The sequence below is a fragment of the Toxotes jaculatrix genome, chromosome 8, assembly GCF_017976425.1.
Source record: "Toxotes jaculatrix isolate fToxJac2 chromosome 8, fToxJac2.pri, whole genome shotgun sequence".
NCBI lineage: Eukaryota > Metazoa > Chordata > Actinopteri > Toxotidae > Toxotes > Toxotes jaculatrix.
Window position 1 is genome coordinate 21,880,405 of NC_054401.1, and position 21,112 is coordinate 21,901,516.

Consider the following 21,112-nt stretch of genomic DNA (forward strand, 5'->3'; position numbering starts at 1 on the left):
TCTTAGATAAACAATAGTAAGGCATTTTATATTCAACTAAACTGGACGGTTGGGGATAATTGAGGCCTTTTAACCGTGTTCTTGCCCATTAGCAGGTAATTATTCTTGATGTAACCATCACCTTTCTACTGAGTGTCTGTATTTATTCTCAGTGATTACGCATCCCCAAAGTATTTACAGAGTTACACGTTTTCTACTTCTCTTGCTTTCTGTACAATGATTTTTAAATGAAAATGAGAAGTAATTGACAGCTCTAAGGATGCTCGAGGGTCGTCCCCATCTCTATTGGGTGAACAGTTTAGAGATAGATTCAAACATGACACCACAATTTTAGGACAAGGGAGCAGGATAATCAGCTTAAAACCATAAAATACCATGGTCAGGCCAAGTCATTCACCTGACCTCAGTCCACCTGAGGAGGTGTTTCTGGGGGTTTGTGCTGAAATTCAAATGCAACTTTAAAGAAATGTGTTGCTGTACAAATACTTACGGACTGAATTGTAGCTAGTTTAAAAATATTGCGTGCTACAACTAGTGCAATGACAATTTCACTTATTGTTTGCTTAATTCACGTGTCATTGTTAAAATAGTTATACTGTGGTAATTACATTTTGTGTAGTAACACCTATATTTATCCTCCATGTTCACCTTTAGAGCTCCAGATGCGGCTAAAAGACCCTTTCTCTTTGAAAGCCGCCGATATGACTAAGCGGACTAATAAACCAAGGAAACCTCGAGATGAAGAGTCATCAGATGAAGTCAGCGGTAAGTCGCTGAAGCAGTACTGGGCACTAGACTGTTAAGTTTAGGCTGTGCGATTTGGTAATTTGGTATAGCCCTGTGGATAGTAGTGGACAGTAAATGGGCTTAACACTTTAGTTAAGCTCAGAAAGTAGGATATGTATTTATTATACCCTATAGTACTTTTTGTAAAAAAAAAAAAAAAAGTAATGTACCAAGTACATCCGTTAACTGTCTGTGACTGTTTCTGTCATTGGACACACAACAGTAGTTTCAGATGAGCAAAACTAATGTTGTCATTTTAGTCTATTTTGTCAATCTATGAGTTATTACACACTTGTCCTTCTAAATCACAACAATGATCTTATGTTCACCAAAAAAAACTCATTACTCTAGTGGAATATCCTAAACAATAAATGAATCTTGTAATGAATAGACTATAAGCTTGTTTTTGGGGGAATATCCCTCCTTGTACGATTTTCTGCAAGTGCTGCGAACATTGTATCCCTTAACAAAGGAAAATTCCTCAGAAACCCAAACTGGTCCCTAAAAGATATTGTGGAGTAAATTTATCATTATAGTGTATTCCGTTTTTTTTTTTTCAATCAGGGTTGACTTGCCAGCATGTGAGTAAGGCAGTGGACCTGAGCTCAGTGAAGAAGTCAGTCCTCTCTAGCGTGTGGTTGGTGTGCTCTGAGTGCCTAAAGGAGAGGACCATGATCGATGGAGAGCCAGCAGCATCACATGACATCCTGGTGTGCTTAAAGTGTGGTTTCCAGGTGAGATTTGTTTTTACACCCCCCGATCACGATCAGGCAGACCAAAAGTGACCACACCATCAGGAGATCAATACATTGAGCTTAGTTCCCTGAGAGATAGAAAAGCAACTTCATCACAGATATGAAATTTGCTAAATAAAGAACACAACACTCCAGTCATCTGAAGGACTCTCAAAAGAAGGCTGTCTTGTAGTGGTCTCAGAGGACGAGAAGCAGTCTCTAAACCATTTTTCAGGAGGGGGAACAAGGCCAAATGCTTGGTGTGGGCTAAGATATACCAGTACTTCACAGTGGATGATTGGAAAAAACTCATATTTACTTATTCCAAGCTTGAGATTTATGGCAGCGACAGAAGTGTGTATGTTATGAAACAAACAGGACAGAGAATGATACCACAGTGTGTCAAACAGACAGTGAAACATGGTGGTGGGAATATTCAGGTCTGGCCTACTCTGGAGTTGATCACCTGACCTCAACCTCACTGAATATCTATGGGGGCACTTGGAGGCTGAGAGAGCCAAGCATCCCATGACACCACAAGAAGCTCTTTGGAACATAAGCAAATCATGCAGGGTTAATATGAGCTGCCATCAAGTCCATGCAGATTAAGTGCTGTCATTAAGCAAAACGGAGACAAACCAAATGCTATTTTAAAGATAACATAAAATTAAATACCTGATTATAGTTATCTGTTTTGAAATTGATTTACATTTTTCAAAGATTCAGCTTTTCACTCAAATTGTTAAGCTTTATTATCATCTGTAAATGAAATGGACCCCACTGTATATATTATTTTATTTTGTATTTATTTTTTGATCATACATATATGCAGACAGACATTATCAACCTGGAGCAAGAGTATTGTCAATATCATGGTCATTGAAATTCTTTTGTATATTTAATTGGTTGTATATTTAGTTGTGAAAGGAAGTGTTTACTGCTCAGTACTGTGTCAGTCACCGGTATGTTTTGTGTGACTGAGAGATATAACAATAAGTTGTTGATCCATGAATTATTACACCAGAGATCACAGACAAGTAGTCATGATTGTTCCCTTTGTGTTTCTTTCATTAAAAGAATCAAATAAATATGATAATGATATATAATAAATAATGGACATGTGTACTGTGGGTCTGAGGATGCTTTGTGCTGGTTAACAAAGATTTTTTAATAAGAATTTTGAAATGAACTATCTTGCAGGGCTGTAACCAGTCGGGGATCCAGCACGCTGTCAAGCACTATCAAGCTTTTCATCCGGAGTCTCACTGCATCACCATTAGCTTGAGCACATGGAAGGCCTGGTGAGAAACCTAAGAGCTACATTCATTGTGAACTGGAATGAAAAAGGAAAGACTGCATACACTGTCACTGCTAGTCAACTTGCACTGACACGTGTCAAGATGCTGAAAGTGTGTAGACTTACATAGAGAACAATAGGCGTACTGCATTCACTGTAGGTGTGTATCGTGCTAATGTTGTTCTTGATCTTGACTACCACAGTTTTAAGGGCAGTGTCAGTTTTTGCACCTGCATGTTATTTTTCTTCATTTTCATTGTGTAAAGAATTTTTTTAACCAATAACCTGGTATTAAATGCTTTTTCACTCCTTTGTATTTGATGATGATGCTTTTCCACTTCAGCCAAGTAATTGCGTTGTCAAATAATGGTTCATTTCAACATTAGTTTCTTGAGGGCTATTGAATTCCACAGTAACTTAAAGCCTTTCTGCATCTGTCTATGACCCTCTCTCATTATAACAGGTGTTTTGAATGTAATGAGGAGCTCTCCACTCACTGCAACAAGAAGGCTTTGGCTCAGTCCCTGGACTTTTTACAAAAGCACTCTGTCAAGGCAACATCAGGTAAGGTGTAACATTCTGGAGGTTTGGCCACCTACTGATGATGAATTAAGCTTTTATTGGACATGTATGTCCTCAATGCAATTTCAGCAAGGCAGAAGTCAGTTCAGGCGGAATTTTATACAAACAGTCATTTAATTTAGAAACCCTGTCTTCATCACCAGCCACTATAGCAGGGCTGGTATTGTTTTTTGTTTTTTTTGTTTTTTTTTTTTTGTGTGTGTGTGTGTGTGTGTGTGTGTGTGTGTGTGTGTGTGTGTGTGTGTGTGTGACTGCGCTTCATTATGGCAAAATGTGGTCCTGGAGACACTGTTGTGGGAACTACTGTTGTGGGAGGTGGTTTTGAGTGAGTTGGCAGGTGTATGTGGACAGATTTTGTCACTGTGATAGTATCACAGCTGTGCAAGATGCTGTCACGAACCTTTACATGTGTGTAGTTGAGATCCAAATAAAGACTAAGTTCAAGGATGGGTTTGGTCTGGCCCATTAGTACTGAGTACATGTAATAATGTAGTAATGACTACTGAGTACTAATGGGTAGTAACACCCACATGTTGATGGACATTGTGGCTGGTGTGATGCCATCGCAAGATGGTTTTGAGAGGAGCCCCTTTTCATGCCTTAAAGCCATACAATTACAATACTGCATCTTTGTGGCTGTTACTGCAAAGTATTAAAAATATATATACTTCATGATTTTACCGGTGAGTAATATGCATGATATATGTACATATATCATACATATATGAAAATCATGAAGCTTTTGAGTTTAAGGAGAATTTTAGTTTTGTTGCAGTAGGTTGTGTTCATACTGATGTTTGGCATCATGACTGCCTACTTTCAGTCTTATGTCCTTTCACCTTACTCGGGCCACCTGAGCCCTCCTCTCTCAGTCAGTCAACCATATATGTATTACACCCCCACTGCCTCTCTGTACTTACACATACATTTGCCTTCTGTTGCTGTCTTCCTGTACCTCTCCTAGTTTGTGCTGGCATGCTGAGAGGCCTCCTCACGGGCTGTAGCTGATCAGGGCGGTGGGCATCATCACTTTTAGTCTCACGGAGTGCCTCAGCTTAGGCCCCTGCCCGGTGCCTAGTTGCCAGTGGCCAATGGCCAGCCACCCAGGCCCTGTCAGGCTGGTCCACCCTTAGTCTCTCAGCCATGGCTGCAGAGTTGTGGGTTTGATGCTGCAGCAGTCCCCCACCCTCACCCCCACCCTGCACGTCGCATGACTGCACACATTAGAGGAATTAGGCGCTTGAGTGATGCTTCCCGGCTGGGTTCCCTGAAGAACAAGAGCAGCTGCGTGGGGTTCAGCCTCTGTTCTGTCGTTCTTTGTCTTTCCATCACTATCTGTTTCTGTCCCTTGATTCCTCTGCCGAGCTGCTGTATGTCTCACCACCTCTGGGCCTGTGCGCTGCACTAGTGAGAGCCAGGGTCCTCAACAAGTCAGAGCGACTAGATCCTAACAGCTGAGCGCGCTAACTCTCAGTGGACACACACAGATACACATGCACAGAATGTTGAAAAGAATGTTCAGCTGAAGCCAATACGCCTATTTTCTGTCAATCTGTATTATATGTTTGCTGACCATTACAGGTGATTTTAAGTTCTAGTAATAAACTGTGTCTAATGGTATAATGAATCCTTTGCAACTGAGAGCACAAACTCTTTCTGGAGCAGATTCTGAATAACTTTAATTTTCCACATACATTACATACCTGAGGGATTTTCACGTTCTTTTAGTGTAATGTGCTTTGAGAAGGCCTCTGTGGTTTGTGTAATATTTCAGGATCAAACAGGACCTCCAAGAGTACAAGAAAAAAATGGAAGTATTGAGAAATTAGACCTAAAGTTGTTTGACGTGCACATTTTCGTTTATATTGAATGTTGTTTTCCGGGTGATGCTGCATTCATCTGTAAATTCATACATACCAGCTCTGTGTGTGTGTGTGTCTGTGTGTGTGTGTGTGTGTTTTGTTCTGTGGGTCAATATGTTGGTGGAGCTGCCCTTTAGTGCGCATGCTGCCAACCAGGGGTCCACTGTTGGTGGGAAACAGTCTGGATGAGCTGGACAGTCGCTCCCCACAGCTGTCCCCTTTGCCTCTTTAAATTACCTGTCACCTTTCTTGCCACCCAATTGTCCCACACCGGTCGGCCAAATGGGTATAGAAGCGGGCAGCCACTGTTGCAGCAAAATAGGCGGTTGTCGTCTGTTGAGGAGCTTGTGAAATTGCATTTCAGTGTGAAGGCCAGGTTTTCAGAAAAAGCTGCTGTTGTACTGTTTTTCCTATAGACCCCAAGCACAAAAGAGCCCCAGAAAGGATTTTTTTTCAGAATCCATAATAATTTTGCACAACAGCAGCTCAGGGAAGAAAGAAAGTCGATTAACTGTGCTCTCTCACCATCAAGGCCTTCAGCTCAAGTACCAGAGTCCCAGTTAAAAGCTAATTGACCTCAGGGAGCTAGACTCCAGCTTGTAACACAGCTGGGGAGTCTTTGTGGAGCAAATTAAAATGTTGGTTCTGAATAGACATCAGAGCTCGTTTCTCATTGGAATCTATCAGTTCTTTCTTGTTTTATGTTACTTATTGTCATAAATCATCATATTACTGTATCGATGTGTTGCTATAATATACATATATTATATATATATTTTAACATATAAATTTTCTTTTTTGTTGCAACATTTACAACTTCGATAATGAAAAACTATGCTTTATTTTGATGTTGTAGGTATAATTTAAAATTTGATTGCCAGTGTCTTAAGTATATGGAGACATAGTTTGTAAAAATTGTTATTCCATTGATTTGATTCCCAGCACTGTGTTTTGAGACAGAGGGCGTATCTATTAAACAAATGACTTTCCCCTTCGTTCAGATAAAAGTAAAATAGATAATAAAGCAAATAGATAATAATAAAATAGATAAGCAAATCAAGCAATTAATCTAAATTTGTGTATGTGGTAGAGCAGGCTAAAAATGGCTTAGAAAATTATAATATCTGGATATTTTAAACCCTTTTACAGTAAACAAGCAGTAAATATCTCTCTTTACAAAAGATTTAGGGATTTTTCAAATCAGAAAAATAATTTAGACTGGATCCCTATAAACATTGTTTTATGTATATATAATAAAATATAAAATAAAATAATGTTAATTTTATGTGATATATTTATGTCTACTCTCCACTCAACTCAAAATCAGGTTCTGGCAAAAACACTCATATGGCCCTGCAAAGCGCTGTTACAAATAACCAACACTCGAAATCATCAATGTAAGATGTCAGTCACAGCGTGGAGCACATCTGTTGTTTTTCAGTTTCCTCTCAAACAAAGAATTGTTCTTTTCCTCAGAGTTCCCTCATTCCCAAAATGCAAACACAATGACATACCTCCACAGACAGTTACATGCCGCTCCTGACAACAATGAAATGCACAGTCGAGTTGCACAAGTTTGGTAAGAGTTAATTAATCCCTCCTCTTCTCGTGTGACACTCTCTCGTACACACATACACATACCTACACCTACACTTTATTTATTTCACCTTTGAAAGACCATTGACGTTCACCATTTCCACTAAAATTGTTGAAATAGGAAACAGTTTACTGTAATATGGTCTGATGTTACTTTCGTGTCAGTCATAATCACATTAAATGTCTGGAGGGTCCGTTTTACACCTTGTACATCAAAGTTCCACATTTTTAATAACATGAAATTTTTCTTCTTTTAGCCCAATGCTGACCACATCCTGTTTTTTTTTCTTTGGCTCTGAGGTGTTCAGTTTTTTCCTGGTCTCAATTTTTTTTAGGATCAATATCCCCATTGACTTCTCCTTTGAGCGACCTTGGTGAAAGGCTGAAGTGGAGCACACAGTGTTTTGTCATCATTGCACTTTCATTCACCTGGTTTCCTGCCTCGGGTTGCTGATTCTGGGAACCGTAATCTTACTGTCAGTTTAGCTGAGCTGAGTCAGTAGCCAGTAAGATGCTTGTCCCCTGGTGGTGCTTTCATGGAGGTAATCAAGGGTGATTTTGTCTTTATTCCCACCACCGCACATGAAAGTAGGCCAGATAGTGGGTAGCAAAAGCTGTGTTTATATATGAGTGTGTGTGTGTAAGTAACATGGCACTGGGTTCTCTTGGCCTCAGATGGCAAGGAAACAGGCTTTTCATGCCCTGCAGTCACAACAAATTAGCGAATTAATAAGACATTTGGTGTTGCCTGGCCTTCCTCTTGACTGCCTGCTCTGCATGAAGGGAGCTGGCCTTGACCCTCCACACTGCTGCACTATGAGTGAACATGGGGGCATGAAGCCCACTGGCCATACAATTTGATGGTTTCTCAGCCCAACTGTGAACCACATTTTAAAAAAAGAAAATTTTTTTTTTTGCAGATTCTGACAGATTCATGCTTTTGTCTGGATTATCTCAGTAAAATATTTACAATATGCTTGTTAGACAACAAAATGCCAGTGTGTTAGATGTGATTCACTTGTAAATTTAAGAAAGCAGCAAACATTGGTGGAAAGGAAACTTTGAAAGAATACATTTTGTTTATGGCATTGTTTCATCAGCTTGAATTTTCTTGCATCAGGTCTGGTGTTGGCCTTTCTTAAAGCTTGACAGAATGTCAAAAAATAATGCAGACATAAGCATGACAGAACAATCTTCTGTGAGAGATTTCAGCTAAGCTTGCTCGTTTTTTTTTTCTTTTTGAAGTACTCTAGTACTGTTCTCTGTAAAAGTAAACAAGTCCCATGTTTCTTTGTGTATCTCTTGTGTGAAAACGAGCAGGGAGTGCAGGAGGTGTTGGTGTACATGCATGCATGTGGATGAGCCTGAGCACCGTGATGCTTTCCTCTACCCTGGGGAAAGGCTCCACAGTGTCACTGCTGCCCATACGCGGTGGCTGAGCAAGGAGGGCCAGGTGGTGGTGCCGAGTGCAGCACAGTCAAGCGTGGACGCAGCGCATGCTGACATTTGCCTTCGCTGACTGCTGCAGGGAGAGGAAAAATCTGCTTTTCCATATGCTTGTGCTCGTTGCAACCCTTCCCTCCACCCACTGCTCCCCCACTGCCCTCTTCTACCCCCCTCTCCCCAGTCTCAACCAGATGGCTCCCTGAACATTGTTTACCTTGGGTGACGGTCCCAGATGCAGAGTGTGTCCGTCGGCATCCCCATTCCGCCCAGTTAGTTTCCTCATTCCTCTGCTCCCTCTTAGCTCGAGTGTCATTCGTAGCTCTTAGACCCAAGTTGCGTTAAGTCTGTTGATTTTGGGTCTCTGCTCACAAACACCATAACAACTAGACACACTCATTTACACACTCTTTCTTTCTCTCAATGACTTTCTCTTTGGCTCAGTTGTTCACACTTGCATAAACACATCTTTTCACACCTTCCCAGCGTCACACCAAGTCCAATAGTACAGTTTGTTTTTTTCTGATCGGGGCTGCAGTCTTTCCCCATCTCCGCTTTTTTCCATGCATTGTGTGTGTTGACATATGGGAGCTCCCTTACGGCAGCATATTGAAGATGGAAATGGGCTTCCAGATGTTGCCGGCACAGAGGGCCAGATGCATTTAGCACCACTGGGTGGAGCGCCACAACAGCATGTCGTCCCAGCAAGCTGAACCTCGCCCTTGTCTTCTTGACCCCAAAACAACCCACAGGACAACAGGACAATGCTGTCTTCATTTCTCATCAGAGTTAAACATTTTTCCATTACAGCAATGTAAATTTAAATCAAATCTGTTTGACAGAAAAGTTGCCCTTTTACATAGACAACTTTTGAGTGGAATTTGATTGAGTGTAAAAGGCAAATTGCCAGGCCACGAGTAAAAAGCCCAAGGTTCACATTCCACCGACTGTGACCAGGGCACTCCTGCTAATGTCCTTGGCCTTGAAGAGGAAAAGCTGTAGGTTGAATAGCTTTTTTAATAAACGTGTTGTGCAAAAGGAGTGGTTCTATGAATTGAATATGTGCCAAGGCAAGGCCATTTGTGTGCTGAGGAGAAGAACGGTGAGAGTAAAGGTGCAGGTTATGATGATGATGATGATGATGACGGTTTACAGTTCAATTGAATTTCCTTAGCTTGGACATGAGCAGGTTCAGACCAGTGATCTCTCTGCTGGCCTTCTCTCTTGACTGGCTTATATGGGTGAAGTACCAATGGACCAAACTCTTTTTGTGTTTACCAGCATTCAGTTGATTACTCTACAGCCTGTAGGCCTTAAGGTTTCACCATCAGGCCCTGCAACAATTTGCCATTTTGTGCTAACATGTTTTCAGGAACTTGTATTTTTATTTACTGTACAGTAGAAAATTCACTTAATAATATTCTCATTAATATGAAAGTATTGTTTATGCTTTGGTTTCTGCGATCCAGTCGCGATGTAGCAACTACTGCTGTGTATTCAAGACTGCTCCAGACTGCTGCTGAAAATGAATCAGTTTGCAGTGTAAAAACAATGATATATATATATATATATGAGTATAATGTGTACGTTGTCATATCTGGTATTTAAAATGTGTGTGTAGGCTTTTTAGTAAACCAATCTGAAATATTTATGCAACCTTGATCACAGGAATATAAAAATATAAAAATCTGCTCTGACAGAGAAAAGAAAAAACAAAACAAAGCCGTAGTCTCAGATGGGATTTCCTATCCCAAGAAAGCTTTAAATCTGTTAAATTAATGTTAATTAACATGTCTTGTGTGCATGCCAAATGTGATACAACTGATCACCACTTGTGGCTGGCAAGGTCCAAACATTGATCATGACAATGTCTATAACATCAATTTCTATGCCTATGACATCTCTGTAAATACCAGTAAGTTACTGTGTTAGTGCTATAGAGATCAGATGGACCATGCATTACTATACTATACTGAACTTGTCATCCATTACGGAGCACACGAAGTCCTGCATAAAGCCGAGTGTCTGTGCTTTTCTCGATCCGTCAAACGTCTCCAATATCACCTTGAGTGAACAGCTCTTTTTCTTAATTTGCACCTTCTAGAGCAGCACTTCTTCCATTCATGGCTTCATTCATCCCCTTACCTCAACTGTAAGTCCATTAGCACCACCTCCATCTCTTCATATTCTGTCTGAACATAGTGCCATGGTGTGTTCGCACATATTTTTTCTTCTTCCCTGAATGCAACTACCAATTTTGCATAGAAAACAAAAGGAAGTGGCGGCAGGACACTTAGAATGTGGCTCTTTAAAAGTATAATGTCCTATCCAACGCAGTAGTCTTGAAATAAAGTTACCTTTGTAAAACTTAAATGCCCCATATTTGTTGAGACTTTGTCAGGGAGGTATTTCAACACTATGACAGTTTTTATGGCTGTAATTTGTAGTTGTTGTGCAGCAGATTCCGTTATATTAGAATCACATATTTTGTTCTACAGTTCATTGAATTCACAGTTGTTTTCCTGTAGGTGCTGTGTATGTATCTGTAGGCTGTTACAATATGTAGTGTGAATATTAGGAATATGAGCAGATAGTCTGTATTAAATTACACAGACTAAGCAGAAAAAAAAACAGCTCAGTTATCTACAGTTTTTTGTACATAAAACACTGCTCAAAGCTTTAGTGATTTTTTGTCTCTATTATGGCAAAATACAAAGTTTAGCTAAAGGTGAAGTGGCCATTATCTCTGTGCATGAGGGCTTGAACCTCTTCTACTCTAATTCTGCATTTCTAGGATTCTTCACTAGTTAGTAAAACAGTAGCTGCTAACATGTATTGTTAACATGTTATTGGCATTGAGTCATCGTGGTGTTAGATTTGTTGTTACAGCTACAGTACCTACTCTCGTCTGCCCCCAGCAGATCTGTATGACACTGTTCAGTTCTGACCATCTGTGTCTTCGTTGCTGTTAAAGGTTAGTTTTCATTGGTGATCAGGAGGAACAGCTGGCTCTGCAGAGCCATCTCTCCAACCCCGGCGCCCACCCCTCCCTCGCTAACCAGCGGAAACTTTTACAGCTGTCATCTGCTTTCCCAAATGACCCAGCTTTCCTTCCAGCTGCCATCCCAGCACCCTGCTCCCAGCCCCAGTCTCGCTTCATTTTGTGTCTGTATCTAGCTGCAATCCCAATTTAAGGGAAGCTGAAAAATTTCCAGCTGCAAGGCCAACTTCCACCCTCAATCTCAACCAAGTTGTCAAGCCAGCCACCATCTCACCTGCAGCTTCAAGCTTGGCTGCCAAGTCTTGGTACAAAAATAACTTAGAATTAAACGCCAAATCAAGGTTTAGTAGTGAAATCTCTTGTCAGTTTCAAAGACTGTCGGCACACTGTGACCTCAAATGCCAGGCTTTTTTGTGTATTTCTGCTGCTGTGCATCACAGACCTGTTTTCCTTCTCTGTGTTCCAGCAGCATCACCCAAGTTCATCAAACTGCGAGAGGAGCCATCAGATTATACTGAGTTACCCAGAGGCAAGAGTCCAGTCATCAACAGCACCCTGGTTCCTGTCAAAGGCATCAATAACCTTGGTAACACCTGCTTCTTCAACGCTGTTATGCAGGTTAGTTATTACTGTTGGTTCAAACATAAATATTTTCTGGACGTGTTTGCCGGAACAGGGAACAAAGCAAATAAAATGAAATAACAGAGAAACAACAGAGAAGTAGGCGTGATAGCAGGTATCTGTCATTATCAATCTGAAGCATGACGCCATTTTAAAGTAGATTTCTCACTGCAGAGAACCTGCTTGCCAGTCATAGCTTGATCTCTAAAAACCCTCTGATAGCCTAATGAGTCACAGCGATTTCCATTCTAACATGGCAGTATGAATATGTATGCCTTTACAATGCATCAACACTCTTCGGCACTTCGTAGGAGTCTGGCCTGTAGTAACCAGATGATGTTCTTACAATGACTGTGATTGTAAACAAGCTGGACCTTGAGATCATTTTGAAGTATATTCAGTTGCAGCAGTAAACACAGTGCTGGCTTGGACACATTCACCTGCCTATACATGAGTGGCTCTCAGTTGGTACAGAGCACGTTCACCATACAACACAGCTATAGAGCCTCCCCAGTCTTTCTCTGGTCGTGTCATGGTGACTGCAAACTGACATGCCTCTTCAACAATGAAGCTGTTTTTTTCCGCCATTTTGTTAATCACCCTCAGGGCCTTCCTCGTTGATTGAAATTCGAGTGAGCACGCTTTACATGCTTTTCCCTCCCTCTCCCTGTCTGTTTGTATTGTCTCCTTGAAAATTGCAATCTTTCTGGTGAAAACACATAATTGTCAAAGGATGAGCTGTGTCTGCGTTCACAATGCCAGCTCCATTGTGTGTTTTCCATAGCAACTGTCTTCATTGCCAGGATGTGACAAAACAAATATCTCTTGAAAGGGAAGGAAAAGATGCTTCTCTAACATGAAGGGACAATGACTGCTTCAGGCCATCTCCTCACCAAGGATCTTCTCTACATTTCAAACTCACAGATCATAGATAGATTTGAAAGCCTCTTTCAGAGTAATGAACTCACCACAAGTTTCTTAAATCCTGCTAAAATGGAGATAACATTTCACAAGGGTATTTTAATTGACCACATTGAATTTCTACAAACTAAGTGCGGATACAGTTTCATATCTTTGAAGGATTATAACTTTTTTGTTGCTGATATTTCTTTCTTGCCTAAGAAATTGTTGGTGGGTCTTTTCATTTGATGAACAGTAAGATCAGAACATATGACCAGTTTTATGTGCCACTGATTTTGTGAATGGTTTTCAGCTGCTTAACATTTGTTGGTCTTACATCATCACCTGAATAATACCTTTCCTCAGTGCCATTCAGTGCATAGTTAATGGTTAATTCATTGTTATTAAACATTGAAAATAACTGTATTGTGTCCCCACAGAACTTATCCCAGACACACATGCTCATTGACCTTATCCAGGAAGTGAAGGAGAAAGGGTACAAACTGAGGATCTGCCCCCCTGTCGAGGCCAATCTGGTATAGTTTGCTAGAGCATATTCTTTTCCCCTCAAAGCTCAGTCCTCTCTAAGCCGAACCACAGACAGGACAAATTCTAATTACTTTGCTTTTCAAATGATCATCATATCTGTCATGTCTGTTGCATTCGTAATAATAAATTAATTGAAAATATGTAAAGACCTTTTATTCTAATGTAAAAATTTAAGAGAACTGTTTTTCAGATGTTTTTAGGTAAACATCATACATATTTAAATAGTAAATACACTATATTCACTCCGAATTTTTGTTGACCTCCACAGTTCCTGCCATAACATCAAATTTCTAAACAAATGTGATTTGTTTTCATTTTGTCTCCACGTCTTCCAGAGTCAGTTGACGGTAACACTGCCCAGTCCAGAGCCCTTGACTGCGGCCATGTTTCTCTTCCTTCAGAGCATGAAAGAACCAGGGAAAGGCCCAGTTAATCCCAAGATCCTTTTCAATCAGCTCTGCCAAAAGTAAGGCTCTCTTCTTTGTACCAGTTGCTACTTCTGTCAACCTAGATCCTCTTGTTTGCAAGCGCTCATCCATGGAAAATGTATGGGTATCCTAACACAAAGCTTAGCTACCCTGCAGGTAGCTAAAAAAAAACATAAAACGTACAGTAAACTGATTTATGTTGTTGTTGTGGGACTAAAACAGAAGTGACAGTGTGAAAGATACCTGCAGCACAAAGTGGCAACAGTTTGTCGGTGGGAAGTTGATGGTGTTTTCATATCCTATAGAGGACATAGGTTATTTAATAAACATTCAGGAGGTTAGAACAGCCATGATCCGCTCACTTTCTACTCTGTATGCAAATATTTTATCTCAGGGTCAGTGAAGTTGTCAGACTGTGCCGTAATTTGTTACTATTGCAGTTCCTCATAATGACAATGGCAATGTATAACACAGGAGCCACAGCTTTCCTCTGCTTTCATCCCCTCACTGTGGTGGTGATCATTTTAACCAGCCAGACCCAGGTAGCACCTGGTCCCAGCTGAATGCCTTTCACGCACTTCAATCTCAACATACACTAAACACACTAAGAGCGGTGTACCTTGGTAAATGCCTAGCAGCAGCTAGCTATTTGTAGCTCTTTATGCTGCTTGCCACACTGATGTGCCACCTGTGTCATGTTTGATCCAGAGCAAGGTCTAACAGGCTGTTTGACAGGCAGAAACATGGCTGTACTTTTGTGCACTGAACACTTGTTTTTCTCTCTTTTATGAACAGTGTGAATGTTTGGTTGGCTGGGTTCTTGTTTGAGCATGGTGCACTGCTGGTTGGGTCCACCCTGTGTGTGTGTGTGTGTGTGTGTGTGTGTGTGTGTGTGTGTGTGTGTGTGTGTGTGTGTGTGTGTGTGTGTGTGTGTGTGTGTGTGTGTGTGTGTGTGTGTGTGTGTGGGTGGGTGGGTGGGGGGGTGGGTGGGGGGTGGGAGGCTGGGGGTCTTGCACTGTTTAGTAGTGCAGGTGGGTGACCAGGGTATTTAATGTTGGGTGACTGGGTACATCTCTGGTGTGGCTTTGACAGTTATTCTGGTACCTAGCTTTCATCAGACAGGCCTGTGTGTGCGTGTGGGAATGTGTGTATGAGGACTGCCACCTCACCTGATACCACCTCACCCTGCAACACACATGTAGGCAATTGTGCGTTCAGACAGCAGGCATTGCACACACCTTTATGCACTCACATGCATCTAATTTTGAGTAGAGCTAATCTATTCAACTGACATGCATTTGAATAGAGAGAAATGAATTTAAACCTAAATATTCGTACAGTAAATGTAAATATGAAGCCTGAATATTCACTCTGATAGAAAACAAAATAAAATGGGAAGAAGAGATTTCAAAACAAAAAATGCGGTGCAGCCCATTAAAAAAAAATCAGCATTTTCTTATTAAAAACAAAGTCACAGTTATAGAGCAGAATCAATTTGTCTATTGACAAAAAAAATGATAACTGAAATTTATATAGAAAAAGCCAAGAAGTGAGTACAGCTGTTCATCACTTAACGCATTCACGGGAGCTTCAAGCATCCATGTTGATATTAGGTGATAAAATTCTCTGAACATCTTTAGCCAAGAAGTCACCAGTGGTGGCTTTGTTCTGTGCGACCTTGTTAATTTCTTTAAAAGAGTTCCTGCTTCCAAATAGTGGTAATGAGAGAGCTGAGCACTAAGAGGGAAAAGACACCAACAGGTAAAAAATTCAAGAATTGCTGCACACCAAAACGTCTGCATTGGATCAAAGGTTCTGACTGGGAAAGTACCAGAAAATCAAGACTGACAATGAGTGGGATTTCTTGGTTCTCAAACAGACTTTCTGGTTTGTAAAAGCTTTTTCAAATTTTCTCTGAGCAAAAATGCCAGTAATTCTCTGGTCCCAGCTTCTGACATTTGAGTATTTTCTGCTCTTCTTTGTTTTATATGACTGTAAATTGAATATCTTTGAGATTGGACTTTTTATCTGACAAAACAAGCAATCTTGAAGACATTACCTTGGACTCTGGAAGCTTGTGATGAGAATTTTTCAGTTTTCTGGCATTTTAAACATTTAATCAGTAAATCAAAGAAAGAAAAACAGCAGATTAATCGATAATAATCACTAGTTGCAGCCCTTTATAGGTATGGCGTTTATAGATACTGGTGTAAATGCTGTACTTGAGTAGCTGAACTCCTCCTTCACTCAAGAAAGCCAGTTTGCTTTGTTTCCACCAGCCTGTGAAGCAGAGATGTGAGAAATGTGGCAAAATGTTACCACTGATAACTTGTAATCTTGCTTGTTTAACAGTTTAGAAGAAATCCTGATTTCACTGATTTCAGGAGCTTTTTTCACGAGAGCAGCTTTTCGCATTCGGGGCTCTCTCTACACTATCAAGGTCTTACTCACTTATACGCTATTCCCTCTAACATCCACAAAGTGTACCGTACATGATTGCAGTCGGATTCTGAAGCAGCCTTGAGCTCTTACATGTATCTCTTTTAGACTCCTCCACACAGCAGCTCGTCTGCATTCAGTCAAGTCTAAAGCTTTGAGGTGAAACGACAGGGTCAAGAACTGCTCCTGTTTACTGAGACATTTTTCTCCATTGTAGTGACCTTTATGATGGCTGTATTCTGTAAATATACCCTGTCATCCTCACTAGCCACTGCCAGCTCTTGTCACTCCAAGAGGGTTGGGTCTGCCCTTGACCTCTGTGGACTGAGAGCGCTTTTCCATTTCTCTTTCACTGTCTTACCCTGTATGTTTGTGTTGACAGGCAGGTTAATAAAGCTTTCTGGCTCAGATAGGGGCCAGTTTGAGAGTGAATGTGCAACACTGGAGCCCTGCTGAGCTCAGTTTTGTGCGAGTGTATGTGTGTTTCCGTGTGTGTGCACATGCATTTGACCTCAACCAGCTGAGTACCCCACAGCCTGCCTCTCCCTCCTCCTCCTGCCAGCGGAAGTGGTCTGGTCTGTGCTCGGACCCATGCCAGGCTATGTGGGTTGGATGGTCAGCACCACACACTGTATCTGGTGCCAGGGAGGGTCTCAGCCTGCTGCCTAAGCTAGTCTGGGAACAAATGGCATTTAATTAATGTCAAAAATATTTACTGAGAACATTACAAGTTATTATTACTATCACTTATTTGGATGCACTCTTCATGCATGTCTAATGCATAAACTGGACAAAAAGGCCACACAGAGCCATTCATCTACATCTGCTTCTCTCAAGGACTGATTACATTTTCAGAACAGCCACTGGACTCTTACATTACAAAAAATGAGAAGTGACCTGGCTCTGTTCTCCCTCCATGTGCTGTGTATGGATGTCCACATACCCACATCTTTCAAATATTGTTCATAGGCCTTTATGAGAAGCCTTACATCCCTGATAGAAATTGCAGAGGACAACAATGGATTCCATCTAGTGCTTCAGTGTCCAAGACACATACACACACACACATACACACACACACCAACATGAACACATGTACACACATCCACACACAAAGAGGCAGCGCCAGCGTACTGGTCTGCTGAGGAGGAAGACCTCTTTCAAGTTGAAGAAAGGAAGCAAATATTCACAGTTGGTTGTAAAAATAATACAAATATTGGCTTGTGCACATTTGCTGAACCGAGAGCTGCAGTCCAGAGATTCTAACTTTACAATCTGATGATTCAAGTCCATTCCCTTTAGTCTACCTGTGAATGTTTAGAAACCTGAAAATAACGATGTTGATAACCCTTTCATGTTCAAAACAGGAAACATTAAAAACCTGTGCAGATGAACATAATTTGATAACAAATACATTATTTTAAAGGAAGCTGACCGTGAATCCTCTTTTAAGGCTGGTGCCACACGCTTCATAGCTTGAGACACTGTTAGTGTTGTGCATAAGTTAACTTGTTGAAAGTTGAAAATTACTGTCAAAGTTCAAATGAATTTTGGTCATGTCTCAGTCATGAAAAAAACATTGCAGCTGGAGGGAGGCACGCAGCAGATGCTTTTTCTCATTTGTCAAATGGCCAGATTCATAATAAAATAGAATAAAAAATGCCAGCAGAACCAGAAGAGCTTATTTCTTGACTCCTCTTAAAATTGAATATTTTTAAAATCCTTTTGTACAGTGTGAAAACATTTTTCTGAGGAAACAGAAGTTGTGCTAGGTTTTATAGAACATTTCATTTGATGTGTAAGTGTTAATGTGAATTATAGGATCATCTCAACTGAGGACTTAATGTTTGAATCTTGACATATCACAAATGATATGATTTTATCTGGTGACTGTCAGCACCAACTGAGAACAAATCATATTCATCATCAGTTCAACAGCTGTAATGTTTTTATTGTTGGTAAATATAAATTAGGCATTAGTTGAACAGATAGTTGCATTATGAAAATGTCGCACAAGTCAACAGTGTTGTTTTATTTTGTTAAAAATATTCTTTGTCTTGTATTAATTCAAAGCAGAAAATTAGTGAACTTCTTTGAATATGTGTCATCTATTTTACATAGGAGTACTTAGTCAGGCTAATATGTGTATAAAACACATTTTCTGAACATATTATATTACTGAGGCAGATTTCTGTCATTTATGGCTAAATGCTGAATGAATTTATTTTGTGAACTGTGTGTGGGCGCATTGTGTTGTTCATACATGTGTGTTTTTGGGGGGGGGGGGGGGGGGGGCTTGTGTGGTCTTGTGTCTGGTACTAACTCATCCGGCTGTTAATTGTGTTAGCACCGCAGCTGTTTGCATTGGCCAGATTGAGAGCAGTGCTACAGGGCCCTTCTGCTTCTCTCCACTGGGATGAGCTTCCAGACCTCCTCATTCCCACTGATCCCAACCAGGCTTTTCATTTTTTCTCCATATCACCCTGCGCCTGTTTCTCCCTTTTTTTTCCCCGTCTCACTCATTTCATCTCATACTCTGTTTGCTTTTATATTTCTCTGCGTGTGTGTCTCTCTCATGGGAGATTGACAGACTAGTTAGCGGAACAACAGGGAGACATTCCTTCAGATGCTGTTCATTTTTAGAGCTGGCGAATAAATGGCATATGTGCTCCCCACCATCCCCACCCCTCTACCCAACCCTCTCCATGTGTCTGCACGAAAAGGGCATAAGAGATGGAGATCGTGTCAGCATGTAGGAGTTTAGGGGGGGGTTGAGTGACATTTGTCTCCTCCAGACTTCCTGGTTATGACCTGTGTTGAGGGCAGGTGGTTGGCCCTCTGTCCCCCAGCCTTGGACATCCATTCTTGGACCACGTGTCTCAAAGAGATGATTCATTTTATGTGAATTCTTTCGATACGTAGGATTATGAGTGACATTAATTGGCTACAAAACACTTCAGCCAGATTTCCTCAGCATAAAAAGATTGTAAATGAGTGTACTTACCTATATTGCAATGCTTTGCATATTATACATACATATTATACATATATATAAAAGTTCTGTTACAAAGGTTGTATGAACAAAATCTGTCAGTGTAAGATTCAGTCTGATCACAAATAAATTTACAGCAAAAAATGTACTCACTGTACTCACTTACTGTGTTTGCCCATCAATATAAATTGCTCTGAAAAGACATCATGGATGAAAAAGGCATAAATAGCTATAATGTAGAGGCATTAATAAATCATTATCAGATTTGTACCAGCCATCTGTTTTTCAAAGAACTGATGATTCCTATCCATTTTTAAAAATGTCTCATCAAACAAAAGAGGACATGGTCTTTGCCTTTTCAAAGTGAGAGGCAATCTGTTAATACTAGACCCTGAAGACCACTGGTCATGAAGTACCAGTACAGGGCCTCCAAAGCGCATACACCCTCCCGAACATCATCAAAATTTAACTGATGGCTTCTCTAACTATAAATATGGCCTTTCGCTGTGGGTTGTGCCTGTCGGACCAACCTGTCCTGTGGTTGTGTGGCTGGCTTGGCCCAACAGGTTGCAGTGGCTCTAGCCTTGGCTGCCCATCTGCCCCTGGCATCTGTCCTCACATCTGCTTCGCCATGGATGGCCAAGGGACGGACCCAAGGAGAGCCTCCCCTCTAACCACTCTGACATTAATGTCAAGGATGGATGTCCACCCTGCTTTGCTATATGACTGCACAGCAAAAAATCAAGGAAATAAATAATTTTACAGCCAGCATGGTGGAGCTGTGGTTTAACTTCTCATTATTCTTATCTTTGGTATGTACAGTCCACTTTGGCCTTGTATTAGACTCCAGTATTCTCTAGTAATAACCCACTGGAACAAAGGCTATTCATTTTATTGGACTGTTTCCATTATAAGAATTTCTGTCAGCATAAGTTATAAAAATCTGTAGAATCATTGTAAATTGAAGAATTATAGGAAACATCATGAAGACAGGATCTGATATATCAATCACACAACTCATTATTGTAACTGAGTCGTTTGGAGTTTTTGTTGGGGAGGGGAGTCATGGTGAGCTCAATTATATCATCAGATGTTTCATTCATTCATATTTATCAAGGTGCAGTTTAAGCTTAGTTAAATATTTTTTGGGTCAGCCCTTTAAATGCAAGTGTCTGTCACTGACTGAATAGGTCAAAACCTAGATTTTACACTAACTGTGTACAATCAAGATAATACATGGGGACAGTGGCTACAGTGCATACTCTGCTGTTACTTTGATTACATTTGTGCATTTATTCGGTGCCTTTTTAGCATATATAATGATTTGACATCAATAATTTCTCACTTTCCGTTATATTACATACTGAGCTTACTGAGTACATTATTTTATATTGCGTTTGTGCCTTTTCACAACAAATTCTTTCCACATCATTAGGTGTACAGATGATGTAAAGACAAATGTAAAACATGTACATATTCTGATACCTTTCCCTTTCTTTTCATAAATCTTTGTGTCTCTATTGTTCTTGACTTTCATCTGTGTCTGATCTTGTTTTTCCAGAGCTCCACGCTTTAAGGGCTACCAACAACAAGACAGCCAGGAGCTTCTGCACTATTTATTGGACTCCATCCGAGTAGAAGAAACTAAAGTGAGTTTATATACAGTCTAGAGTTTACACATATGCCTGTATTTGACCTTTGATGGCTTTAAAGCGGCATTTTCTCACATCTTTCGACGTGTTCTTTCAGTGTTTGCTGACAGAAAGGTCCTTTATATCTCTAAAAAGTACTCTTGTATTTTAAGTTTCTTTGCTGGTCCTTTCCTACGGAGCCCGCCATGTTGTATAGCCATGTTTGAGCCTTTTCGTGTTTTTGCTTTACC

General features: G+C 40.6%; 1 protein-coding gene across 2 annotated transcripts in view; it reads left to right on the forward strand.

The window, feature by feature from the left end:
• The window catches only part of usp45 (ubiquitin specific peptidase 45), a 30,183-nt gene that overhangs the window by 345 nt on the left and 8,726 nt on the right, over positions 1-21,112 (forward strand). Inside the window, exons 2-9 of one of the 2 annotated variants that reach the window (XM_041044899.1) lie at positions 655-765; positions 1,351-1,520; positions 2,721-2,821; positions 3,281-3,381; positions 11,768-11,919; positions 13,263-13,358; positions 13,707-13,837; positions 20,792-20,879. In XM_041044899.1, coding sequence (XP_040900833.1) covers positions 663-765; positions 1,351-1,520; positions 2,721-2,821; positions 3,281-3,381; positions 11,768-11,919; positions 13,263-13,358; positions 13,707-13,837; positions 20,792-20,879 — 942 coding nt within the window. In that variant the 5' untranslated portion in view covers positions 655-662. The remainder of the gene's footprint in view (positions 1-654; positions 766-1,350; positions 1,521-2,720; positions 2,822-3,280; positions 3,382-11,767; positions 11,920-13,262; positions 13,359-13,706; positions 13,838-20,791; positions 20,880-21,112) is intronic. The other variant, XM_041044900.1, reaches the window with a different exon arrangement.